The sequence below is a fragment of the Saccopteryx bilineata genome, chromosome 7, assembly GCF_036850765.1.
Source record: "Saccopteryx bilineata isolate mSacBil1 chromosome 7, mSacBil1_pri_phased_curated, whole genome shotgun sequence".
In the NCBI taxonomy this organism is placed as follows: Eukaryota; Metazoa; Chordata; class Mammalia; order Chiroptera; family Emballonuridae; genus Saccopteryx; species Saccopteryx bilineata.
In genome coordinates, this window is record NC_089496.1 from 66152085 (window position 1) to 66174274 (window position 22190).

Genomic DNA, 22190 nt, shown 5'->3' on the forward strand with positions numbered 1-22190 from the left:
TTGTGCCCCCAAGATGGGGAGACCCTCCTGGGTGCTTCCAAAGGCCTTGCTCTACAACAGTGGTCCCCAGCCCCCGGGCCGCGGACCGGTACCGGTCCCTGGGCCATTTGGTACCGGTCCACAGAGAAAGAATAACTTACATTATTTCCGTTTTATTTATATTTAAGTCTGAACGATATTTTGTTTTTTAAAAATGACCAGATTCCCTCTGTTACATTCGTCTAGGATTCACTCTTGACGCTTGTCCCGGTCATGTGATACATTTATCCGTCCCACCCTAAAGGCTGGTCTGTGAAAATATTTTCTGACATTAAACCGGTCCCTGGCCCAAAAAAGGTTGGGGACTACTGCTCTACAACGAGATGTTTCCACTTACAAATTTTCAGAAAATGTCAACTGGCTTGGAAGAGCAGTGAGAAACCTATTATCTGGGTGATAGTCATTCCAGAATTCTTGTAGCGTGCCTAGTATGCGCCAGCAGGCATGAGCTAAATGCCAGGGATGCAAAGATGTGCCCCAGCTGTCCTCATTCTGCCCTCCTGGTTGCTTACAGTTTGGTAAGAGAGGCCCACAATCATGGAAGGGTTACCCTAATGTGTGCATAATTGTACAGTGAGATAGATCAGTGTTAGGAAGGCAAAGTATGGGATGTTAGGAAAGCCATTCCTCAACAGGGAGATAGTGGAGCCAAGTTGAAAAGTGATTAAGGGAAGAAATCACCAAATATTGGAGCTGGAACACACACACACACACACACACACACACACACACACACCATGTAGTACAACTCCTCTTTTTACAGTTGAGGACACTCAGGCCCAGCAATGTCTGTTTGCTCAATATCTTGCACAAGGTCAGAACTAGTTACAGAAAGCAGCCATCCCAATGCCCAGTCCCTTCCTGCTAAATCCCACAATTTTATTTATATCCCAGCTATATATTCTCTCAATACACTTGGCCAATAAGGCGCAGGCTATTGTGTTAAAACCACTTCCCTCGGGACCACAAGCAGCAATAGCGAGCTTGCTTTACTGCAGATGATGCCATTTCATTTTGCAAATCCAAAGAGTTGCCATCATATCAAAACCCAACACAGTTTGTTTTCTGTAAGAACAGAAGGTCATACTCCTGTCTGAAACGCACGAGCGAATCTCTCTACCCCCGCCCCCCTCCCAGTGCGATGCTAATCTGGGCGTGCGTGAGCTGTGTGTTCAGGCTGACTTCGTGCCCCAGCTGGGGTTTCACGTGTGCACAGGGGGTTTGCTGTCTCCCGGAGAGGGTCTTTCCTCGGATTCCGGAAGCCCCCCCGGGATTTACCGCAGCTAAGGGAGCATGGCTGTGCTCTTGCCAGTACGTGCATGCACTGCATGCTAAAACACCCTTTTGCAGAGCCCGTGAGAATCCACTTGCTTTCTGTACGTGTGCGTGCAAAAGTGCCGAGCAAGGACTGGAAAGAGCCGCAGCGGAGCACACACTCCCTGACCCGAGGTTACCTCTGGGGATAGGCTGCAAGAGGGAGAGGAAGGACTGTGGTCTCCTTTTTCACCCGAGATAAGCCTGAGTTGTGTTAAACTGTGCGCAAGAACGTATTCGTGCGTTGCACATTTCCTACAGAACATATACATTTTTTTAAATAAGATTTTTTAAAACAAAATAACATCTCAGTAGAACAAAGGTGCGTCTCGGCAGAAAGCTGCGGTGTTTCTCACGGCAGTGACTGGCTACCGCAGAGACCTCACAGCACGGAACTTAGGTGGAAAACGTGCTTTCCAGGGCATCCCGGCGGGGGATTTGGGAAGTTGGGGGCAGCTCGGGGATCGCCGCACTGGCCACGCCTCCCAACCCGTGCGCTCAGCCAAGTCTTGACTTTTCACTGGGAGCAGCCCCCCCCCCCAGTCCCCCTCCTCAGCCACCCCGCGTGTGCTGATGCGGGAGGGTGCGGCTGCGACGGGGCGGGGCAATCGCACGCGTACCCGGTCCCCTTCTCCCGCCCCGCTCGACCCCCGCCCGCGCCCCGGGCGCCGGCCCGCCCCCTCCCCTCTGCGTGCAAACGAACCTCGCGACGCCGCGCTTGGCGGCGGCAGGAGGGGGCGGGCGAGGGAGGGGGTGGCCCGAGCCACCCGACTCCGCAGTTGTCTCCCGAGCGCGGGCTGTGCCGCCCGAGCAGCTGGGCTGGGGACGCACTAGCCGTTCGCTCCCGGGCCGGCTTCTCCAGGCACTCGCAAGCATGCAGCCCCGGAACAGGCGGCGCGTCCCGGGCCGCTGCTGAGCCGGCCGGGGCGGCGGGACCAACGCCTGCCGAGCCCCTCCCTCTTTGCCCCGGGGCCGACGAGCGGCTCCCCGGCGCCCCGTGTTTGCCCGCAGCCCCGCCACGCCACCCCCCGCGGGCCGCAGGGGCTCATGCAGCCGCCAAGGTAAGCTCGGGCCGGGAGCGGGGTGGACCCGGCTCCGACCTCACCGCGGCGCCGCCGACGCTTGCCGGGGCCGCTGCCCTGGTTGAGTCCTTCCTAACCGCGCGTCTCATTTTGCTCTCGTCTTGCCCAGATTGGAGCTTCGCTGCGCATCGGTCTTTTTAGCTCTTGGCAGCAGTAAAGTTTTTGTGGCTTGGTATTTGCTCTTTTTTCCTAAAAGCCTCTCCCCAGGCAGCCGGCAGCACGCGAGGCTGGGTGGCCCCGGCGACCGTCTCCACTGTGTGCGAGCTGGAAGCTTCCTTTTTCCTGCCTGACCACCTCCTCCCGGTAGCTTGGGACGGAGCCGGCCACCGGGCTGTCCCGCCAAGGACCCCTAACTGGCCGGACTCGCCGGGCTCCCTCCTCCTGACCCGAGCCGGGCTTCCTAAGCCAGCTGCACCGCCGCGGGACAAGCGCCTGCGCCCGAGGGCATCAGCTCAGCGCGTGGCCTGGGCTCGGGTCCCAGCTGTCCTTTGCCTGGGGGCGCAGGTGCGCCGGAAAATGCGAGACTTGGCTTGAGTGCTAAGGGATGGGATTCCCAAGTAGCCTCGGCGTCCCTAAGTGGATGGTTGGGCCCTGCGGGCCGGGCACAGCGACGACTCCGCGCCCAGCTCCCGCCCTGGCTCATCCCGGGGAACCAGCTGCGGCAGCGGGACAGGTGTATTCAGGGGAAAGGCCGAGGTGGTGACGCTGGGAAACAATTCTTGATTGCAACCTGTTAATGTAATTGCATTGGATTTGCTCGGAGGTAGAACCAATTCCCCTAAATTGAGATTTTAATGGGGGCTTTCGAGCTGCTATTATGTAGTTTGGTTTCGGAAGGCGTTGGATTGTATTTATTTTATAAATAGGGTGTCTTGCGGACAAATTAGGGGAAATCGCGCCATCTAGAGGAAATGCTGAGCTTCGAGTTCCTTCTAGGCTGCAAAGTTGAGTGTTCTGTACAATCGGTGCCTCCTGAGCCAGGTGGGGAGGCGGGAACTAGTCTCCGCGGAAGAGGAATGCCCTGTGTTTAGTCCCCCTGAGCCCGAGTATCCGAGCTGAGGAGGCGGGTGCAGGTCGTGCTGAGTGGCAGGCTGTCACCTCAAGGAGATCCATCACATTCTTCACCTGGTTTTAGGATCCTCCACAGAAATACAACAGAAAACGTTACCTGCTGGTAAGAGGATGCCTATTCTTCAGGCGTCTGTGGCAGAAATCAGGAAACTCTATGCACGAGCCTTGCTCCTCTCCCGTGCATCACAGAAGAGTGACTTTTGAGGTGAATCCTGAGCCATGACCCCTGGAAAGGAGGTTGGCTGTGCTTTGAAGGACAACTGAAGGAGACCTTGGAAAGGGTCTCTTACCGGCCTGTACAGGAACTGTGTGGTTTAACAGAAATGGCATTTTCACATCTACAAAGAGGTTTCCTACTGTCCCACCAAAGCAGGTGGCAGGCAAGCCCCCTTTATAAGGGACATGATGTCCCATTAATAATGGGGGCAGATCTGGCCCAATGTCAGGCAGAGCAGAGGAAGCCCTTGGGTGGGGCACCCACACATCCATGTAGCTCCACATTCTCTGTGGCTGAAGTTTGCTGCCACCTTCCAGGCCAGAGGGTATTAGCAGTGAGCTGGGTTCTGCCTGTTCTGACAGGGACATTGGTTCCTCGTATATTAGAGTCACCTTCTGCTTGTGGTGAAGACCCCGCCCCAGCTGCGCTGGGGGGAAGGCAAGTCCCAGCCTCTTTTTCTCACCAGTCGGATTCCTGTCCATCATTTCTTCTCCGGTGACAGGTGCTTACTCTCTGAATAGACATGTAGAATTGTCTCCCCACCCCGCATGCTGTCTCAAACTGTCTCTCCATTTGCAGGTGTTTATCTAATAACCAGATTGTGACCAAAAAAAGGTCGGGGGAGTCTGGCAGTAACCTGCCCCCCCCCAAGGAGGGATTCTCTGACCTTTGCTAAGACACCTCTGTCTGCTTTATCTCCTAGTCTGTGTAATCATACAGAATGGAGGTATGAGAAGCTCCTATTTAATGGGACCCTGTAGTACGGCTTCCAGCTGCCCAGTGTGGGATCCAACACAGGAGTTCTTAGGTGAGGAGGTGCAAAATGAAACGAACAGGTACTGAGCATCCCTAACAATCACACAGGAGGTTTCTGTAGTGTGTTGGTATTTTCGTTTCTCAGAAGAGCCCGATGCCCAGAGAGGTGAAGGGGTGCCTTCCAGGGTCTGCACAATCAGTGTGCTCTTTCCCCTATAGTCTTGCTACCAAATGAATTCAACTCGAGCACTTGCCTTGACCACATGTGGTCCTCAAATTCGGCTATGCCTGAGGAGGTATGACCGCCATCTCTCCAGAAGTCTGCCATCCGGGGGAAGGGAAGGGATATTCCCAAGTGAAACTGCGCATAAACAACTGTATTATCAGAAACCAGTGCGGGCTCATTGGAATCTGTATGTCTGTCAAGTGCAAAGCTCCTACTCTTTAAAGATCATTCTTCTAGAACTTGACTTATAATCCCAAAGGGAAGTTCAAGTAACTTATTGGTGTCTGTGGTATTCCTGTGGCTTATTAGGGGATAGCTTTTCTTTTCCTTTCATTTTTTTATTTTATTAATTTTTAAAGAGAGGAGAGAGAGAGAGAGAGAGAGAAAGGCAGGGGAGAGGAACGGGAAGCATCACCTTGTAGTTGCTTCTTGTATGTGCCTTGACCAGGCAAGCCTGGGGTTTCGAACTGGTGACTTCAGCCTTCTGGGTCAATGGTTTATCCACTGTACCACCAGGGGTCTGGCCAGCTTTGCTTTTCAAACATCATTGTTTATTCATTCAACAAACTGAACATAAATAAGTTTAACCTGAGGAAGGGAGGACCAGGCTTTCCCACCTGTCTGGTGTCCAGCCCTATGCAAATGACAGGCACTTCTTTTTCTTATTTTGAACAAACAACAGCTTGATGCGGGCCTCCCTTCCCTTAGCGATCGATGAACAGGGCAGTGGGAAAAAATGGACTGCCTCACCCCAGGGTGCATACCCTGTCAGACTCACCTGTAGACATTCTGAGGCTCCAGATAGCACCCCCTCTCAGGTCCACACCTGCTTTTCACCCCTCACTGCTAAATTGGACTGGTCATGTTGTCCCCAGAACAGGGGATTCATGGGAGTTCATCTTGTTTTACATCAATCAGTGCAGCTAAAATAATTTGATACTTAGATTTCAACGTACTGATTTCAAAATGCTTCTCTTACCATCCTGAAGCACATCTAGTTTTGTATCTTGGGTATCTCAAGATCATACAGGAAAGAAAAGCCAGGTCCTGGCAGGTGGCTCAGTGGATAGGACGTCAGCCCAGTGTATGGGTATCTCAGGTTGGATTCCTGGTCAGGACACACAGGAGAAGCGACCATCTGCTTCTCCCCCTCTGACACCCTCCACACCCTCCCCCTTCTCTCCTTCTTCCCCTCCCATAGCCAGTGGCTTGATTGGTTTGAGCGTGGCCCCCGGCACTGAGGATAGCTCGGTAGGTCTGAGTGTCAGCCTCAGTCACTAAAAATAGCTCTGTACTCAAGCATCAGCCTCGGACTGGGTTGCCAGGTGGATCCTGGTCAGGGCACATGCAGGAGGAGTCTGCCTCACTAGCTCCCCTCCTCTCTCTCTCTCTCTCTCTCTCACACACACACACACACACACAGCAAGCTAGATGCCAGTCTCTTCCATGTTGTAAGGGTTTTATGTCTCTGTTGATAGCATTTTGAGAAAGGAAATCAGTAAACTCCCAGTGTCTGATTTCTTCGTGAGTATATGGATGCTATTGGCAGCCTACCGACTTTGGAGCTGATAGAGAATGTAATACTCCTCTAAACCTGGCAAAGAGTCAGTGAGGGCAAAGCAAACCCAAGCCAAGATGGTGCCCAGGCCCTCCCTTTCAGGGTCAATGGCCAATCTCTAGCCTTGAATTTGAAACATGCTCTGAACGGCTTGTGGTCTGAAGGGACTGCAATGAACTGAAACGATAGGTAGGTTTACCTAGACATCTTGTTGAGTAAGTACTTACCTGTCACTCAGAGCTTATTAAGTCCAGGTAAGTAACTATGTGAAAATTTGACCTAAAAATGCCATTTAGGCCCTGGCCAGTTGGCTCAGCGGTAGAGCGTCGGCCTAGCGTGCGGAGGACCCGGGTTCGATTCCCGGCCAGGGCACACAGGAGAAGCGCCCATTTGCTTCTCCACCCCTCCGCCGCGCCTTCCTCTCTGTCTCTCTCTTCCCCTCCCGCAGCTGAGGCTCCATTGGAGCAAAGATGGCCCGGGCGCTGGGGATGGCTCTGTGGCCTCTGCCTCAGGCGCTAGAGTGGCTCTGGTCGCAACATGGCGACGCCCAGGATGGGCAGAGCTTTGCCCCTGGTGGGCGTGCCGGGTGGATCCCGGTCGGGCGCATACGGGAGTCTGTCTGACTGTCTCTCCCCGTTTCCAGCTTCAGAAAAATGAAAAAAAAAAAATGAAAAAGAAAAAAAAGAAAAAAAGAAAGAAAAAAATGCCATTTAGCATCCAAAAAAAGAAAAAGAATTTTATAACTGTTTCAACTTGCTAAGTTTTTAGGCGGATGAGGGAGATTGTTCACGTTTCTAAACACGTGTGCGTGTTTTTGTTTGTTTCTGGAAAACAGTATATCTCTGAACACATTCCCATTTCTAATGTGTTATCCATCATGACACAGACAAGGCATATTATTTGACAAACAATAACAAGAAAAAAGCCCAACGTGAAGATGAGGAACAGCCATGGTTGGGTGGGAAAACCACTAAACTAGGCATCACCAGACCCTGAGTTTGAGCCTCTCTCTGCCATTTATACTCTTGGTGACTTTGGATAAGTCACTTAACCTCCCTGTGTCTCAGTCTCCTTGTTTCTGAAACAGAGATGTCTGTGCCCATCATGTCGTAGAGACAACTCTACACTTATGTGGGAGGCTTTGTCTCTTGGTGGGAGCTCACCAGAACTTTGAGTATGACCGCTAATGCGCTTAGAGAGCACCAGAAGGCAAGTTCATCTAGGGGTCCTCGGGGAATTCTGCGTACTTCCCCCCTGGTTCCCACACATCCAAAGCTCTTGCGGAATCCAGCCTGGTAGACACTCTCATGTTATCCAAACAATGGTTCTTATCCATGATATAAAACTAATATTGGCAACTACTTATCAACACTTCCTCTATACCAAGCATCTGTACTAAGTGGCCTATTAGTGTATTAACTCACTTAATCCACACAAGAATCCCCCCCCCCCAGGAAGCTGAAGTTCATCCCCGTTTTACCATCCCAGAGCCTGTTCAGACTGCGTTGCCTCTCCATGTGAAAGGGGAGGAGTCACGTCAGCCTCCAGCAGATTTTGACAGAACCATGGAGGCAGAGGGGAACGTCACATAAATTGGACACATTTGTCCTTCTTTCTGGACTGGCACTCTTCCCTACCTCCCATCAGCTGGGATCTTCCTTCCTTCAGCTCTGCATAAGCCATTCTAAACAATTTTGAATTTGATGAATAACTTGGTTATCTGTTCCTATTGCTAAATGTCTATGGTATTTGTGCTTGGCACCAAATGGTTCATTAATCCAAATCCTCCAGCCGTCTGCCGGTTGGGAGAGACACACAGACTCACTGTCAGTTCAAACACACTTGCCTTTTGGTGTCTAAATGGTTCCAAGCTGGTTCTTCTCCCAAGAACTTACTGGAATGGGGAGAAGTAAACACTGGGTTTTCTGTTCTCCGTGACAGGAACCTGTGGCTTCTTGATGTGGGTACCCAAAAGCTGCTTTGGGACAAGAGGTTACTAAGTGTTTTGTAAGGTGTGGTTTTTCAGGTAGACAGAAGTGTCGCCGGGGATTAAGACTGAAGCATTTCATGCTGACACCAAAGCACAAAATGTCACTCTTCCCCAATAACATTTCCCACTTGTTCAGCAACATGTTCACTTGGCGAATTCAGAAATGTCACAGATGAGGCTCCTCAGAGTCAGGAGTGAGCACAGCCAGTTAGTTATACAGGCTCCCCAGAGACATACGACCCCAAGGGCTAGAAGGCCACCCCCCCCGGCAGCCGGGCCATGACTCTGTAAGATTGAGAAGCTGAGCATGCAGAGACAGGACAGGACAGGACACTCGGGCCACAAAGCTAGAGGTTGAGTCACCCCATATCCCACGTCTCTTTCTTTGTATCCACTGCAGTGTCCAGAAGCCTCGATCTCAGTGCTAAACAATTCAGAACGCTGTTGTTTTCATGCGTGGCTTTGTAGGCAGAAGAATTTGCAAGCTCGTAGACCAGATTGTAAGGCAGGGGTCCCCAAACTACGGCCCGCGGGCCGCATGCGACCCCCTAAGGCTGTTTATCTGGCCCCCACCGCACTTCCGGAAGGGGCACCTCTTTCGTTGGTGGTCAGCGAGAGGAGCATAGTTCCCATTGAAATACTGGTCAGTTTGTTGATTTAAATTTACTTGTTCTTTATTTTAAATATTGTATTTGTTCCCATTTTGTTTTTTTACTTTAAAATAAGATGTGTGCATAGGGATTTGTTCATAGTTTTTTTTTATAGTCCGGCCCTCCAACGGTCTGAGGGACAGTGAACTGGCCCCCTGTGTAAAAAGTTTGGGGACCCCTGTTGTAAGGAGTGCTCTGGAGTCTCAGACAAGAGGCTCAAGGGAGAGCAAGAGAGGGGCACTTTTCAGGTGTGACACTCCAGTTAAACACCAATTTACAGTCCCGGTAGGGAGAAATGGGAGAGGTATCAAAAGAGAAAATGTGGCCATTCCGGGAGCTGCTGAGGAGCTCCAAGGTCATGAAGAAGAAGTGTGAAAAGATGGAAGGGTGGGGGCCAGGGCTTAAATCCAAACACCAGGGGAATGTGACCCCAGAAACTGTTACAGGTCATAGGGGGGCTCCAACCCAGCCTGGCCTGAAGCTGGGGGACAATAGAGGCTCCTCGCTTCCCCTTCAGAACACGTGCATGGAGTGGGGCTAATAGAGGCAGGGAGAAGACCAAATCTGCCCGTGCCTAGGAAGGAGCTGGTGAGCTCCTTAGAGGTGGCGTGACAGCTGAGAGTCACCCAGACCTGCTACCAAGTCAGCCGGGTGACTCTTGGTAGGTCACTTGCCTTCTGCAATGCAATTTGCTGTAAGTGTGAGCTATCTGACTTCCCAATGAGAAGGGACAGGATTAACATTGTTAAATGGGAACTGAGGTCCCAGAGAGGATGTAGCTGTGTGAAGGCAGGTGGCATCCCTCATACGGACTATTTGACATTTAACTCCATCTGTACGTACATCTGTATGTCCCCTTGGGCTGGTGAACTCAGTTCTTCTCTGACTGCTTAGGTCCGGCCACGATGGAAGGGTTCATGGAACTGTTTAACTGAGAAAGAATGAAAAATAGGAAATACCCACTGGGGAGGAAGCAGGCAGGAGGTTGCTAATGGTTTTTGGTAAAATGACAGGGAGCTAGATAGTTTGGTTAATTGTTGGATTGACTTTATATATGCTTCTGTCTATCCTGGGACCATCTGGAGGGAAGGGACCAGTGGTAATTAAAGATGGCCAGTGATGCCTAGTGGCCAAGATGAGCAGCTGTCCTTGCCCACACCAGACCTGTGCCCAGGGGCAGACACACCGGGACCCCTGCCCACAAAGGGAGCCCACCCATCTAGGAAGGGTCATTTTTAATAGTCACTTTGGTGGAATGTATCCTAAAAAGTAATACCACCAAGCGCTTCTTAAAGTCCCAGTTAACTGGACAAAGCACAGCACGCCTTCTGAAAGACACCGGCCTGTTAGCATCCTCTGCAGAGGCAGGGACAGGGCTGGAGACACGAGAGAAACCCAAGGACGGATTCTGTTTAAACTTCCGAAGTTCCTCCCAACCAAGTTCCGCTCCCAAGCTCATTTATGGTGAAAATAAGTCGTTGCAGAGTGTGGAGTGCAGGGGAATCGCCACGGATTGGAATTGTCCTTAGAGACAGGAAACAAACAAAATAGCCTAAACAGGTGCTTTTCTGGATGAAGAATTATATATGTGTGTGTGTGTGTGTATATATATATATATATATATATATTTTTTTTTTTTTTTTTTTTTTTTCTGAAGCTGGAAACGGGGAGAGACAGTCAGACAGACTCCCGCATGCGCCCAACCGGGATCCACCCGGCACGCCCACCAGGGGCGATGCTCTGCCCACCAGGGGGCGATGCTCTGCCCCTCCGGGGCGTCGCTCTGCCGTGACCATAGCCACTCTAGCGCCTGGGGCGGAGGCCAAGGAGTCATCCCCAGCGCCCGGGCCATCTTTGCTCCAATGGAACCTTGGCTGCGGGACGGGAAGAAAGAGACAGAGAGGAAGGAGAGGCGGAGGGGTGGAGAAGCAGATAGGCGCTTCTCCTGTGTGCCCTGGCTGGGAATTGAACCCGGGACTTCTGCACGCCAGGCCAACGCTCTACCACTGAGCCAACCGGCCAGGGCCTGGATGAAGAATTATAAACCGCGGGATCCCCAGGGTTCATTGGGGCTCCCAGGCTTAGTTTTCCGGGTTCCTACTTTGTCCAAAGGAGAGAACACTCAGCTGGTTCCAAGCCTGTGGATGAAACGGAGGCTCCGCGGAGGGATGGCAAGCAAATGGTGTTGGACCGCGGGACAAGCTTAGGCGTTAGCAAGGAAATGCATGCTAAGCTTTTGCAGGGGGCCAGCCTCACTTAAGGCATTTAGGAGAACATAATCCAAATTACAAAAAAAAAAAAATGGACTCTGTCCTGTCTGTTTACAGCCACACAAGGGATCCTGGGAGAGGCAAGGAATCCCTGTAAAATGTTTCTTTGCTAAAGGCCATGCAGGTTCAAGTGTTCAGAAGCTATGTACCAGGAGGCCCAGGCAGCTGCCTAGGGAGAGAGCGTCAGTAGTCAGAGTTACCAGGAGCTGTCTGTCTGAAGTAACTACAGTTTGAGTTACAGGAGTTTCTTTGGCAGATGAAGCGCTGACTTCCAAAAGCCCAACCTTTCAAGAATTTCTTATTTTTGCAGAATATTGGGGAGTTGTCAGCAAGCTGGTGGGTTTGGCCAAGGTGGGCAGGTACCCCCAGGTCAGCCCAAGCCCATCATCCCGCTCTGACGGGGCTGGGTTTCTCTTGATGGTTGAAAACCTCTGTTTTCGTGAGGTCCACATTCCACCTCACACATTTCTCCCGGTGAGAGAAAAGCCCTTGGCATTACCTTGCCCAAATTATTTGCTTCTGCCATAAGAATTGTTTCTCTCCTCCAAATGACAGCCAGTCAGTCTCCTAGCAGGAATGCCGGGCAGCTCCCGTGGCCCTGTGCCCCTTAGGAAGGAATTAAGGTGTAGAGACAAGAAGAATTGCTTGCTGTCAAAGGTCCGCTCGTGGGCCAGGGCAGGGCTGGAAGGGGCCACTACCTGGTGGAAATACTAACGGCTCTCTTTTCTCTCATTGGTGGGAGGCGTTAGACTAACTTGTGAAAGGCAGAGTCGGTGCCATCCGGCTCTGGGCCTGCCTGGGTGGGTGTGCCAGGGCCGTCCTGGGGTTCTGGAGAACGCATTGTTGGGTCTGGCCCAAGGCCGGGCCAGCCTTGAGAGGAATGCAGTTCAAGACCTAGACTTCAGTGGGCAAACCTGGAGCATTTTGCAAACCAGGGCTTCAGATGAAGCGCCCTTCAGGGGAGTGATCATTAGAACCTGTTAGAGACCTCGACATTAGAGGGAAATGTGGTGACACCCCAGCTGTGAAGGCAGGTGAGCCCCTGCCACCAAGACCTTTAGTCCAAAGGGAACAACAGCGTCCTTTCGCTCAGACACAGAGCAGCCTGAGCCCTCCTGCCTCTCTCACCTGTTTGGCAGAAGCCGGGTTCAGAAGTGTTGGTGCCTTGGGTTGTGTCTTCACAGACTCGGGACTTTCTTCCCTTGCCCGGAGCTTGTTCCTGCAGAGCGAGGCTCCCCTCCTGGCGGGCAGGGCGCCCTGCAGCCTGTGTGGCCTCCAGCAAGTGAGGGCTGTGATAGTGCTTAAGAGAAACATCTCAATTGGATAAAAACACAGAATTCTTTTCCAAAGAACCAGATGAGTCGGCTTGAAAGTGAGGTGAGGGGGCCAAGGAGGAATTGGTTTGACTAAAAACACTTGCTCCGGCGTATTTGTATTCCGTCCAAAAGATGTTTCTCAGGGGAAGCTGCCAGTCTCTTAAATATCCCAAGAGCAGCAGCGTAAGAGCTGGCGGACTTGGGGAACCTTGGGGAGGAGACAGTTCTCGCCTAGAAAAGTAAGCGACCAAGTTAAGAGAAGTCATCACGCTGATGCCTTCCCAAGAGCAGCCTTGGTGGCAGGGCCCTGAGCACCACGGGGACCGCTGTATCCAGCCCGCCAATGGGGTGGCATTGGTTCTGCCTCTGACGGGTTCCACGGCCCCCAGCTCGGGAGCGCAGCCAGGGCAAGTGGTCGGGAAGCAGCGCGGTGCTTGGAGGGGGTGCTGAAGGCACCCGAGCCCAGGCGGGGTGGGTGGCCCGGGGCCACGGCGGCCGGGCTTCGAGGTGCGCTCGAGGCTGAGGTCTAAAAGGCCGTCCCACCTAACCCCGGACAATCAGGAAGCAGATTTGCAGCCTTTTACACCGGAGGACACTTCTGAGCGAGAGAAAGGAGCGGCTTTGGGACGTTAGTCCAGTTGGAAGGGGGACCTGGGGTGTGTCTCCAAGCAGTCTCTACTTGGGTTGGATATTTATGGGGAAAATTAGGAGGCTGCCGCCTTGGCAATCTGCAGAGCTGGCGGGCCCGGAGACTGGGCCCTTTCCGCGTGGGGAGCCGCGGCGCGGCTACATCCCGGGGTCCCCGGGGTCCCCGCGGCCAGCTCCGGAGCGCCTCGGTCCCCTCCCGACTTCCCCACCCCTCGCAGGCGGTGTTGAAACCTGAGCGCAAGGGGGCGGGCGGCGGAGGCGGAGGGCCGAGCCGACATTGGAGGGGACCGGGTGATGGATGGCGAGGGCGGGGCGCGCGGGGAGGGGGCGCGCCGGGCGCCCGTGGCAGAGGGGTACCGAGCCGCCCGGCTCGCTGCTCCCGCCGGCGGAGCGAGGCTGCCCTTTCTTTGCAGTTTGATTGATTTTCTGCTTTTCTTCTAAACTCTTCTTCCAGGGAGAGGCTAGTGGTAACAGGCCGAGCTGGATGGATGGGTATGGGGAGAGGGGCAGGACGATCAGCCCTGGGATTCTGGCCGACCCTCGCCTTCCTTCTCTGCAGCTTCCCGGCAGGTAAGGCACTGCCCCGGACGCGGGGCCTCCTCGGAGCCCTGGGCCACGGCTGCCGGCGGGTCGGAGCTGAAGTTCGGCGGCGCCTCCCTGGGGGGCCTGCCTCCCATTTCCACGGGTCTTTGTTTCTCCCGTGCCCCGCTGAAGGCGCGGTGGGTGCCAGTGGAGACCAGGGCGGGGACCCTACTCGGACTGCATTGAAAGGGGCCGGACGGGGAGGTCGCTCGGGCCAGAGGCACCCCCTTCCTCCCAAGAAAGGGGGGAGACCAGGGACGCGCCCCTAGGGACCCTGGAGGGGGGTGCAGAGGCGGCACTGTCTCAGAGCAGGGGGCGCTTTCCCCGGCTCCTCACTTACCGGTTTGCAAACCTGCCGGGCACCCAGGTGTGGGCCCGGGGGCGCCGCTGAGGGCCTAGCCAAGGCCCCGATGCCCCCTCATGTAGGACCCGGTCCGGCCCCACGCGGGGAGCCCAAGGACTCGGCGCAAACGAGCCCGTATTCCTGTTTGATAACATCCCGCGTCGCCCCCTGTTTGTTTTTATTGTGTCAGAAAGGGAGAGAATTTCAGAATTAAAGCTGAAAAAGCCCATCTGTTTCCAATGAATCCCCCATAGTTTTTCACAATGTTTTTGGCAGATTGCTGCTTTCAAATTCCTCCGAGCCCGGACCTCTTGTTTTTGTTGGGGGAAGGGAGACCAACTCCACAGAGAAGCATTTGTTCGTTCCCAAACGCTCCAGTTTCTTGACTTTTTTTTTTTTTTTTTCCTTTCGGGGGGAGGGGGGAAGGCACGAAACTTAAATCCCTGCTCTGTTTTCTTTATAATGTTTCATAAAACTTTATTTCATTTTTGCCATATGCTACTCACAGTTGGGAAACGCCAGTTAAACCCTTCATACCTGTTTTTCTCTTGCTAAAAATACAAATAAACCCAGTGTCACGGGCTGAAGTGTCCCCGTTGCAAGGAGGAATCTCCCGGCTGTTGCTATTGTGTTGCGGAGGTTCCAGGTGTCTTCTTGCAAAAAGAATGCGAGTTTGTTTTCGCTCCGCAGCCCAACGCGGATGCGCAGTCCCGGCGCACCGCCGCGCTTTGCAAGAAAGGACCTGAGTTAGACTTGGGATTGGATTGTTTTGTTTTCCTCCTCAGCCAACTGGGTTTCAGGAACTGGCAGAACTGGGCCATCCAGGCTGCGAGTTGAGGCTCCTGGCAGGCGGACCGTGCAGGCAGCGTTAGGGGCCAGGGATCAGTTTACCTTCCCGCCTTAGCCCTGCTTCGGGTGTCCCCGGCAACCCCTGGGTCCAGCACACCCAGTTTACAGCAGCTGCATCCGCACTGGGCCCCGGAGAGCCCTAACCTGCTCGCAGCCCTGGATTCCACAGGGTAGGCCCAGGACAAGAACAAGGCCGGGAAGGGGCGCTGCCGTCAGTGCCCAGCGAGCCCTTGGACCTGGCGTGCCCTCACCCGGGAATATTACAACCTCCACAGTGCGTCAAGCACAGGGTGTCCCACCCACCCCCTCCCCTTTTATAAGTCAGTTTCTCCATCTACAGAGGGGTCTGGCTGAAAGGGTCACTTGGTTTCCTACCAAGAATTTTTTTTAAATAAAAATTTAAATGACCCTCTTCTTTAAAAAAGAAGTTTCCCCTTGAGAAGGAGAGCAGGAGTTTGCAATGCGTGTGCGCATCCAAGTTTGGTCTAGATAAAGATCCAGCCCATTGGAAGTTTTATCAGATGGGTTGATAAATGGCTTTTGTCCCTTGGCTGCTGTGGGGGATGTGATCTCAGCTCCAAGCTGAAATTGAGAAGGGGGGCTTAGAGGCCCTTAAAACAACACCTTCCTGCTCTTAAAGTGGCAGCGCTTGTTAACTTCTTGGGCCAGGGGAGGGAGGAAGGGAAGGGCTGACAGAGGTGCTCAGAGGCTAGAGGGAGCCGCCAGGGCTACTGGTGGTGTTTTTGTTGTTGTTAATTTCATTTCTCCATCTTTGAAACGTTCCAGTATCCCTCCATGGTCTGGAGAAAGCTGGCTGCTTATGTAATTCACAGCCCGAATTCCATCACTTTTGTTTCCAAGAAGCGCATTTCTTTTTGGCTTCCAGGCTGGTAACTCAAACCCGGCAGATAGAACGGATAGCTGTGGCACTGTCATGCCAACTGGCTAATGTTTCTTCTAATTTGAGGCCTTAACAGCTGCATTTAGTCAGAATTGCCCACCTCACTGAAAGTTGAGCTTTCAAGACCCGCAAATGCAATAAGCCGGGGGCTCCGAAAAGTTGTGTGTGTGTGTGTGTGTGTGTGTGCGCGCGCGCGCGTGCATGCGTGCTCGAGAGAAAACAGTGTCTTAAGGAAGGGATGAAATGGGCTGTTTCCGTGGCAGAGAGATGGGCTGCCACATTCTCTGATGCACTGGCAGAGGGGCTGCCTCGGGGTCAAGTCAACCTGCAGGTCGTGATGGGGGGGGGAGCAGAGTGGGTGTTGGGGAAGAAATCAAGCTCTGTCAAGGGCGGGGCCTGGGGACAGTCAGGGACCCTTGTGCCACAGCCTCTCCCACTGAAAACAGGTGAACGGTGGCTCCAGCGGCCGTGTGAAAGCATAGGTCTGTTCGATGCTAACTTGAACGACTGCCAGGAGTAAAGCCCAGGGGGGAGTGCAAATTAAATTGGACCTGGTTATGTGGAGAAAGATGCCTTAAGTTCTGCTGGACTGAGAGGGCTTGTGTCATTGGAGAGTGTTTACATGTAGTCCTTCCACGTCTGTGGCACACCTACCGGGGGCCCTCGTCTGAGCAAGGCTGGCATCTGCCCGCAGGTGGGGGGGGGGGGGCTCAGCGGTGTCCGTGGGCTGTGCGCATGTCTGCTTGGCCGACCGATGCTGTCAGTGGATACAGAGAGTAGCCACGTCTAGCTGGGGGGGAGTTCCAGGGCAGAAAAGTCTTCTTAGAACAGCCCTCCGCAAATAGTATCCTCCTCCAAACACAATTAATAGATACTTTGAAAAGTTTGAATCCCGTTGGGACTTCTTAAAGCAGATTGCTGAGAGAAACCCATTCAAACCATATGCTGCCGGCATGTTGGCACGCTTCCTACGACTACATATGGATGCTATATGCCGGCCTGGTGGTTCTCAAAGTGTGGTCCTGGGACCAGCCCCCCGTCTCCCCAGGAACTGGTTAGAAAGACAAGCTGTGGGCCCACCCCACACCTGCTGCAGCAGCTACCCTGGGGCGGGGCCTGCAGTCTGGACACTCGCCCAAGTGTGAGGACCACTGTTGTAAGAATTACTGCCCTGAAGCCTTTCTGCTTTTTCTTCATTTTTTTCCCCTTTACTTTGAAACTGCAGCTGTTTTCAAAATGTCCGTCCTCAGTGGGGAAACTAAGGCTGAGGGAGACCAAGCCCTCTGCAGTGTGTGTGTCTGTGTCATTTGAGACGCACACATGTGTCCTGAGCGAGCGTTCTTCAGAAGTTTGCCAGCAGCTCGCTCAGCCTGCCTGCCACACTACGGCCCTCCCGTAGGACGTTGTGGCCTAAAAGGCGAGAAGGAAATCATGTCGGTCGCAAGAGCCACATGGCAGCATTCCGGCTCGCCGGCTGGTGGGTGGCACGGCAGAGGGTCCGCAGGGCAGACAGAGCCTTGCCTCCCAGGGAGAACGGGATGTGAAATCCTACAGACAGATGGCCGCTTGAGCCCCGAGGGTGCAGAGGGGAACAAGGAGAGGATGTCTGGTCTTCTGGGGGCCCTCTCTGCAAGGTTGGGGAGTTACTAGCAATCACCCCAAAAGAATTAGGGAGAAGGGGTCCAGGATCATTCCATGAGATGGGAGAGAGAGGGGTCCTGGGCCTGTGGAGATGGGAGGGGTGGAGCAGGACTGGTTTACATGTTGGGGGAGGGGCTTGTGGCTTTTGCTAAAAATCCTCTCTGGTGAAAAGCGCACCCCCCCCAGAACTGGGCAGAGACCCCGACTTTATGTTTTGGTTGAATGGTGATGTACCAGCCTGTTTTAATGCTTGGCTAAATTCAACCTGCCTCAAATTGAAGGCACCGTGTCTTCTAGGGTGACCGACCCATCTGAGTTCACCCAGGATTTTTCTGCCCAGAACCATGTGAAGTGGGTCTCCATTCAATCCAGCCACCTGAGGCTGGGCCACCTCCTTTGCTCTTTCCTGCCTTTTCTCATTGTCACCTCCCAGCCCTGGGACCTGCTTTCCTGTACCCCTGCCCCCACCAAGTCTCCAAATGAGTTGCAATATTTTTTCCAAAGTATTTTTTTCTGATTATAAAAACAATACTCGTTTTCAAAACTAAAGATCGAAAATAATAAGAAAAGGTCAACAGCCCAAATTCCGCCCCCTCACAGGCCACCATCACTAGTGAACATTCATGAGCATCCTTCAAGACATCACACCTTCAGTTTGTTCTCTCCAAAGTAGGATTGTTTGAAAGATAACAGTAACTTTTAAAGCTCTTCCATTTACTGAGTGGCCGCAGTATACCAGGTGCTCTGCTAAGTACTGTTTAAATACATCACTGCACCAGATCATCACACCTTCCTCATGAGCCTCATCGTTCCCACTGTACAGATGAAGAGACAGAAGGTCAGAGAGGTTACCTGATGTTACACAGCTAGTTAGCAACAGAACCAGAGGTAGAAAGAACCCAGACCCCTGTCTTTTTCCATACAGCTGATTTTGTATCAACCCACTCATTAAATTTGCTCTGTAGCATATTAGACTTTGTACTGTGACCATATTAGTCTTTAAAGCAGGGAGAAAAATAAGAAACAAACTTTGGAGACAGGATTAGGCAGCAGAATGAGCAGTGAACCCATTTCCTATGGATCTAGCATTCTTGTCTGCTCCCAAAGCTCTTTTCTGTGCTCCCTTTCCATCCCTGGCTTAGCATTCCAAAGATGTCACCTCGCCATAGTTAGGAAGACCAGGCGGCAGGCTGTTCCTGGGCAAATTTTCCTAAGTCAGATTATGTCTTTGGGGTTTTGCTTATTTATTCATTTCATGCACCATTTCACACGAGCAGTCAGAAACCGAGACACCTATTAAAGTCGTCCGTCCCTCTGCGCCCAGGTCCGTGCAGAAAGGAGCCCATTATTGCTCCCCACGCGACGGAATGTCCCAGGATCACAGGCTCGCATGCGTGTGTGTGTGTGTGTGTGTGTGTGTGTGTGTGTAATTTATGGGTGTGCGCGTGCCCTGGGCACATGACCAGCTGGCCTGCAGTGGCCCTCCCACTGCAGGAGGAAGGTGGAGGAGGAAGGCCAGCCTGCGGATGGTGGTGAGGGAGAAAAGCCACTTCAAATGAATGTTGACCTGGAGCGGCCAAGCAGATGAGCCCAGAGTTGCTGGAGGCTGAGCCAGGATGGAAAATTAGCATCTGTGGAGCTCGCCCTCAACTGGGGGGGTGGGGGGGATGTGCCCCATTTCAAAGCAGAAAGTGCTCACCTGCAAGCTTCAATTACATCTGAAAAGTGATGTCTCTCTTTGCCCGTAACCACCCTCCTTAGGGAACCCTGGTAGCTAGCTAGCTTAGTTCTGTGCCCTCAGCCAGGACGATACAGAAATGGAATCCTGTGCCCGGCCCTTGCCCACCGTGAGTCCTCCCAGCCGGAGAAGCCCTCGCCTGCCTGGCAGTCCTATTTGCCGTTGATCTGGCCCCGTGTGGCCCCAGTGGGAGCTGGGAGAGAGTTCCAGCTTGTAGGCTGAGGTGTGCCCTCTTCCTTGGCACTCGGTGTGGTTTCTTGCAACAACTTGGCACGCGTGGAGGCTGGGGCCAGAGCAGCCAGCCGTGGCTGGGTGTGGCCAGGGGGCACTGCCTACTGCCTCAGCTCGCTGAGTGGCATTCAGCCACCTCTGCCTACACTTGGCAGGGAGTTAACCCCCAGCTCCCCAACCCACCCTCCTCCCCTGCCTAGCTCATTTGAGACTCTGGCTAGAAAATTCCTCTTGCCTCGCTCCGTCTTCTTTAGGCTCATTCTTGGAGGAGACCCCAGAAAGTCCCCAGTGCCCTCAAGGGCTGGGAGACGCATGGAGTTGTAAGCTAGGACCATTTCCCGGGATATTCTTAGGCCGGACTGAGGAAGAATATACCTTTTCAGAAAAGTGATCAATTCTGTCCGCTTGTAGGTTTAAGTAAGGTAGTGTCTCGCTGTACCTGGCGAAAAATCCAGCCCATCGCCTGGGTGTGTTCCTTTCGGTGTCAGATGCCAAACACTTGCACGATTACGCCAGGATGATGGAGTGAAATTCCTTCGAGAGTGACAGAGACGGGCAGCCTCTGGTGTCTGTTGAGCAAGGAGAAGCTAGAATACTGCCCAGGCCACAGTTTACCAAATACTGGCCCTAGCTCAGTCCCCGCCTAGATTCAGGGACCAGAGAGGCTGGAGAATGGCCTGTGGCCCTGCTGCTGGGTCTCACACTGGGTGAGGCAGGTCAGCCCTGATTGGTGCTCGTTCCCCAGCTCCTTCAGGACCCGCTCCGCAGCTTGTTGCTAAGAGATAAGGCTCAGCATCCACGCTGCCCAGGGAGGGTGCACGGTGAGGACTGGTGACATGGAGAACTGCCTTCATTCAGCGTGGCCTTTCCACAGAGGCTGTGCAGTGACTGCTCTTCCAAGCTGTGCCCGCTTCTATCCCAATGGGACCCACTGCCTCTGAGGTTACACCGCCCCCTAAAATAGTGTTCCGATCATGGCCTGTACTTACTGAAAATTATCTGGGGGGGGGGGCCACGATCCGCTGGGTCTAGTGTGAAGTCCTGAGGCTGGCGTGTATCAGGGTCCAGTCAGGAGAACAAAAACCGCAAGGGGCATGTCCACAGAGGGATCTAAATACAGGGGACAGTAAATGGGTGTGGGAACGCTGCCAAGGACCACTGAGGCACACAGAGGTGCTGGGGTGGCAAAGGGAAGAGCCTGGGGGCCCAGGTGGCAGAGGAGGGGCCCCTGCCGGGGGGGGGGGGGGGGGACTAACCAGTGGTGGTTGGTGACAGAAACAGTTGATAGAAGATAAACCAGTGGGCGCGTCCAGCCTTCGCTCCTCCCTCTTGCGCCCCCTTGTGGTGGGACCTAACAAGGAGCCTGGTGACAAGAGACAAGGCTTTTGCAGAGAGAGTCCCATCCCCGCACAGCAGAGGAAAGCAGAGTGAAGCAGCAACATTTGCTTTGTAAGGGGCACAGCTGGGCACAGCTGGCACTCAAGGCTCTGGTGTCCGGCCCCACACTCCTGGCTGTGTGCTCACCAACCTTGTGTTTCTGGGACCTTCTCCAGGCATCACCCTCCAAATCCCACTCCCCTTCCAGACCTCACAGCAGGGAAGTTACTACTTCCCTGATACCCTCTCGAGCCTCCAGTCTTCCATCTTTGTGGCGTTTCAGTACTCAGATGAAACGTGTTTGCTTTGCATTCTGGAAGTTTCCATGGCTCACCCTACCTGAACACAGGAGCTTACTGGGGCAGGTTCCAGGAACAGCGTGAGGCACAGGGCCTGGCGCAGAGCTCTGTAGAGCGTTCCAGCAAGCCGTGCAGGTGACCACGCAAGCCGCAGAGCTAGACGCCACCAGCTTGGCCACGGGGCTTGTGTGCAAACTGCGCCTTACCCCTTTAAGAAGAGGCAGGTTTCTCTGTTTCCTGGTTCACCCCACCCCTCCTGCTCGGCAACTGAAACCCGATCTAATCCCTTCGCAAGCAAGTAATTTATTGGTCTATTGGGCTTTTCTTGGTGGCAAATTGCATTGTCTTTATTCCCGGGTTCAGGCTGTGGAGCGGCTCACCACATTCCTAAGACTCCTTTCTCAGGGCCCGTCCCTCACACCCCCTCAGCACACAGCAAAATAAGTTTTATTGGGCTTCTTTGTCATGCAAACAAGGTGGTAATAATCGAGCTATTATTCCGAGAGATTGGCCTTGATTAACAGTTCAAAGGAGGTCTCCGAAAGCAGCTAATGCCACTCGGTGCATAAATACTTCCCTGCTGCCCGGGTTGGTACAGCTGGGGCTCCCAAGATCCCTGCCTCCCTCTCTGTTTCTGAGAGGCGCCGGGGCTGCTCTAAAGGACACCAGGAAGCCAGGCACGCTGTGTGGCAGTGACCTCTCTGCTGCTGTGTCTCAGTCCAGGAGGGGGCCAGTCTGGAGCCCACCTCCACCCAGTGTGAAATGTTACATATGCAAGGTGCCCAAGAAGGAGAATGAAGAGGGTGGGGGGCCAAGGATTTCAGGACAAAAAATGAGGGGCCCCTGCCCTCAGAGGACTCGAGGACGGGAGGTGGCACCCAAGCTGGGGTGTCATGGATGACACAGGCAGAGCAGCCAGAGGGTGAGGCCAAAGAAGAGGACACGGGGAAGCTGAGTGTCCTCGGTATATAAAGGTGGCAACATGTGAGCCTTTCTGTGCAGCTCTACAGCAGGGTCGAGGCCGCGAGAGGCCCTGGGAGGCGGGAGTGGGCCCACAGCTGGAGCACTTTGGAGCAGAAGAGACCGGCCCTG

The 22190-nt window shown here is 53.5% G+C and overlaps 1 protein-coding gene across 4 annotated transcripts in view; it reads left to right on the forward strand.

Annotated features, from left to right (window-relative positions):
* The first annotated feature begins 2097 nt into the window (after positions 1-2097).
* RGMA (repulsive guidance molecule BMP co-receptor a) overlaps positions 2098-22190 on the forward strand; it is a 30192-nt gene continuing 10099 nt past the window's right edge. Inside the window, exons 1-2 of one of the 4 annotated variants that reach the window (XM_066239661.1) lie at positions 2098-2414; positions 13592-13707. In XM_066239661.1, the coding sequence (XP_066095758.1) occupies positions 2401-2414; positions 13592-13707 (130 nt within the window). In that variant the 5' untranslated portion in view covers positions 2098-2400. The other 3 variants (XM_066239664.1, XM_066239663.1, XM_066239662.1) reach the window with 3 other exon arrangements.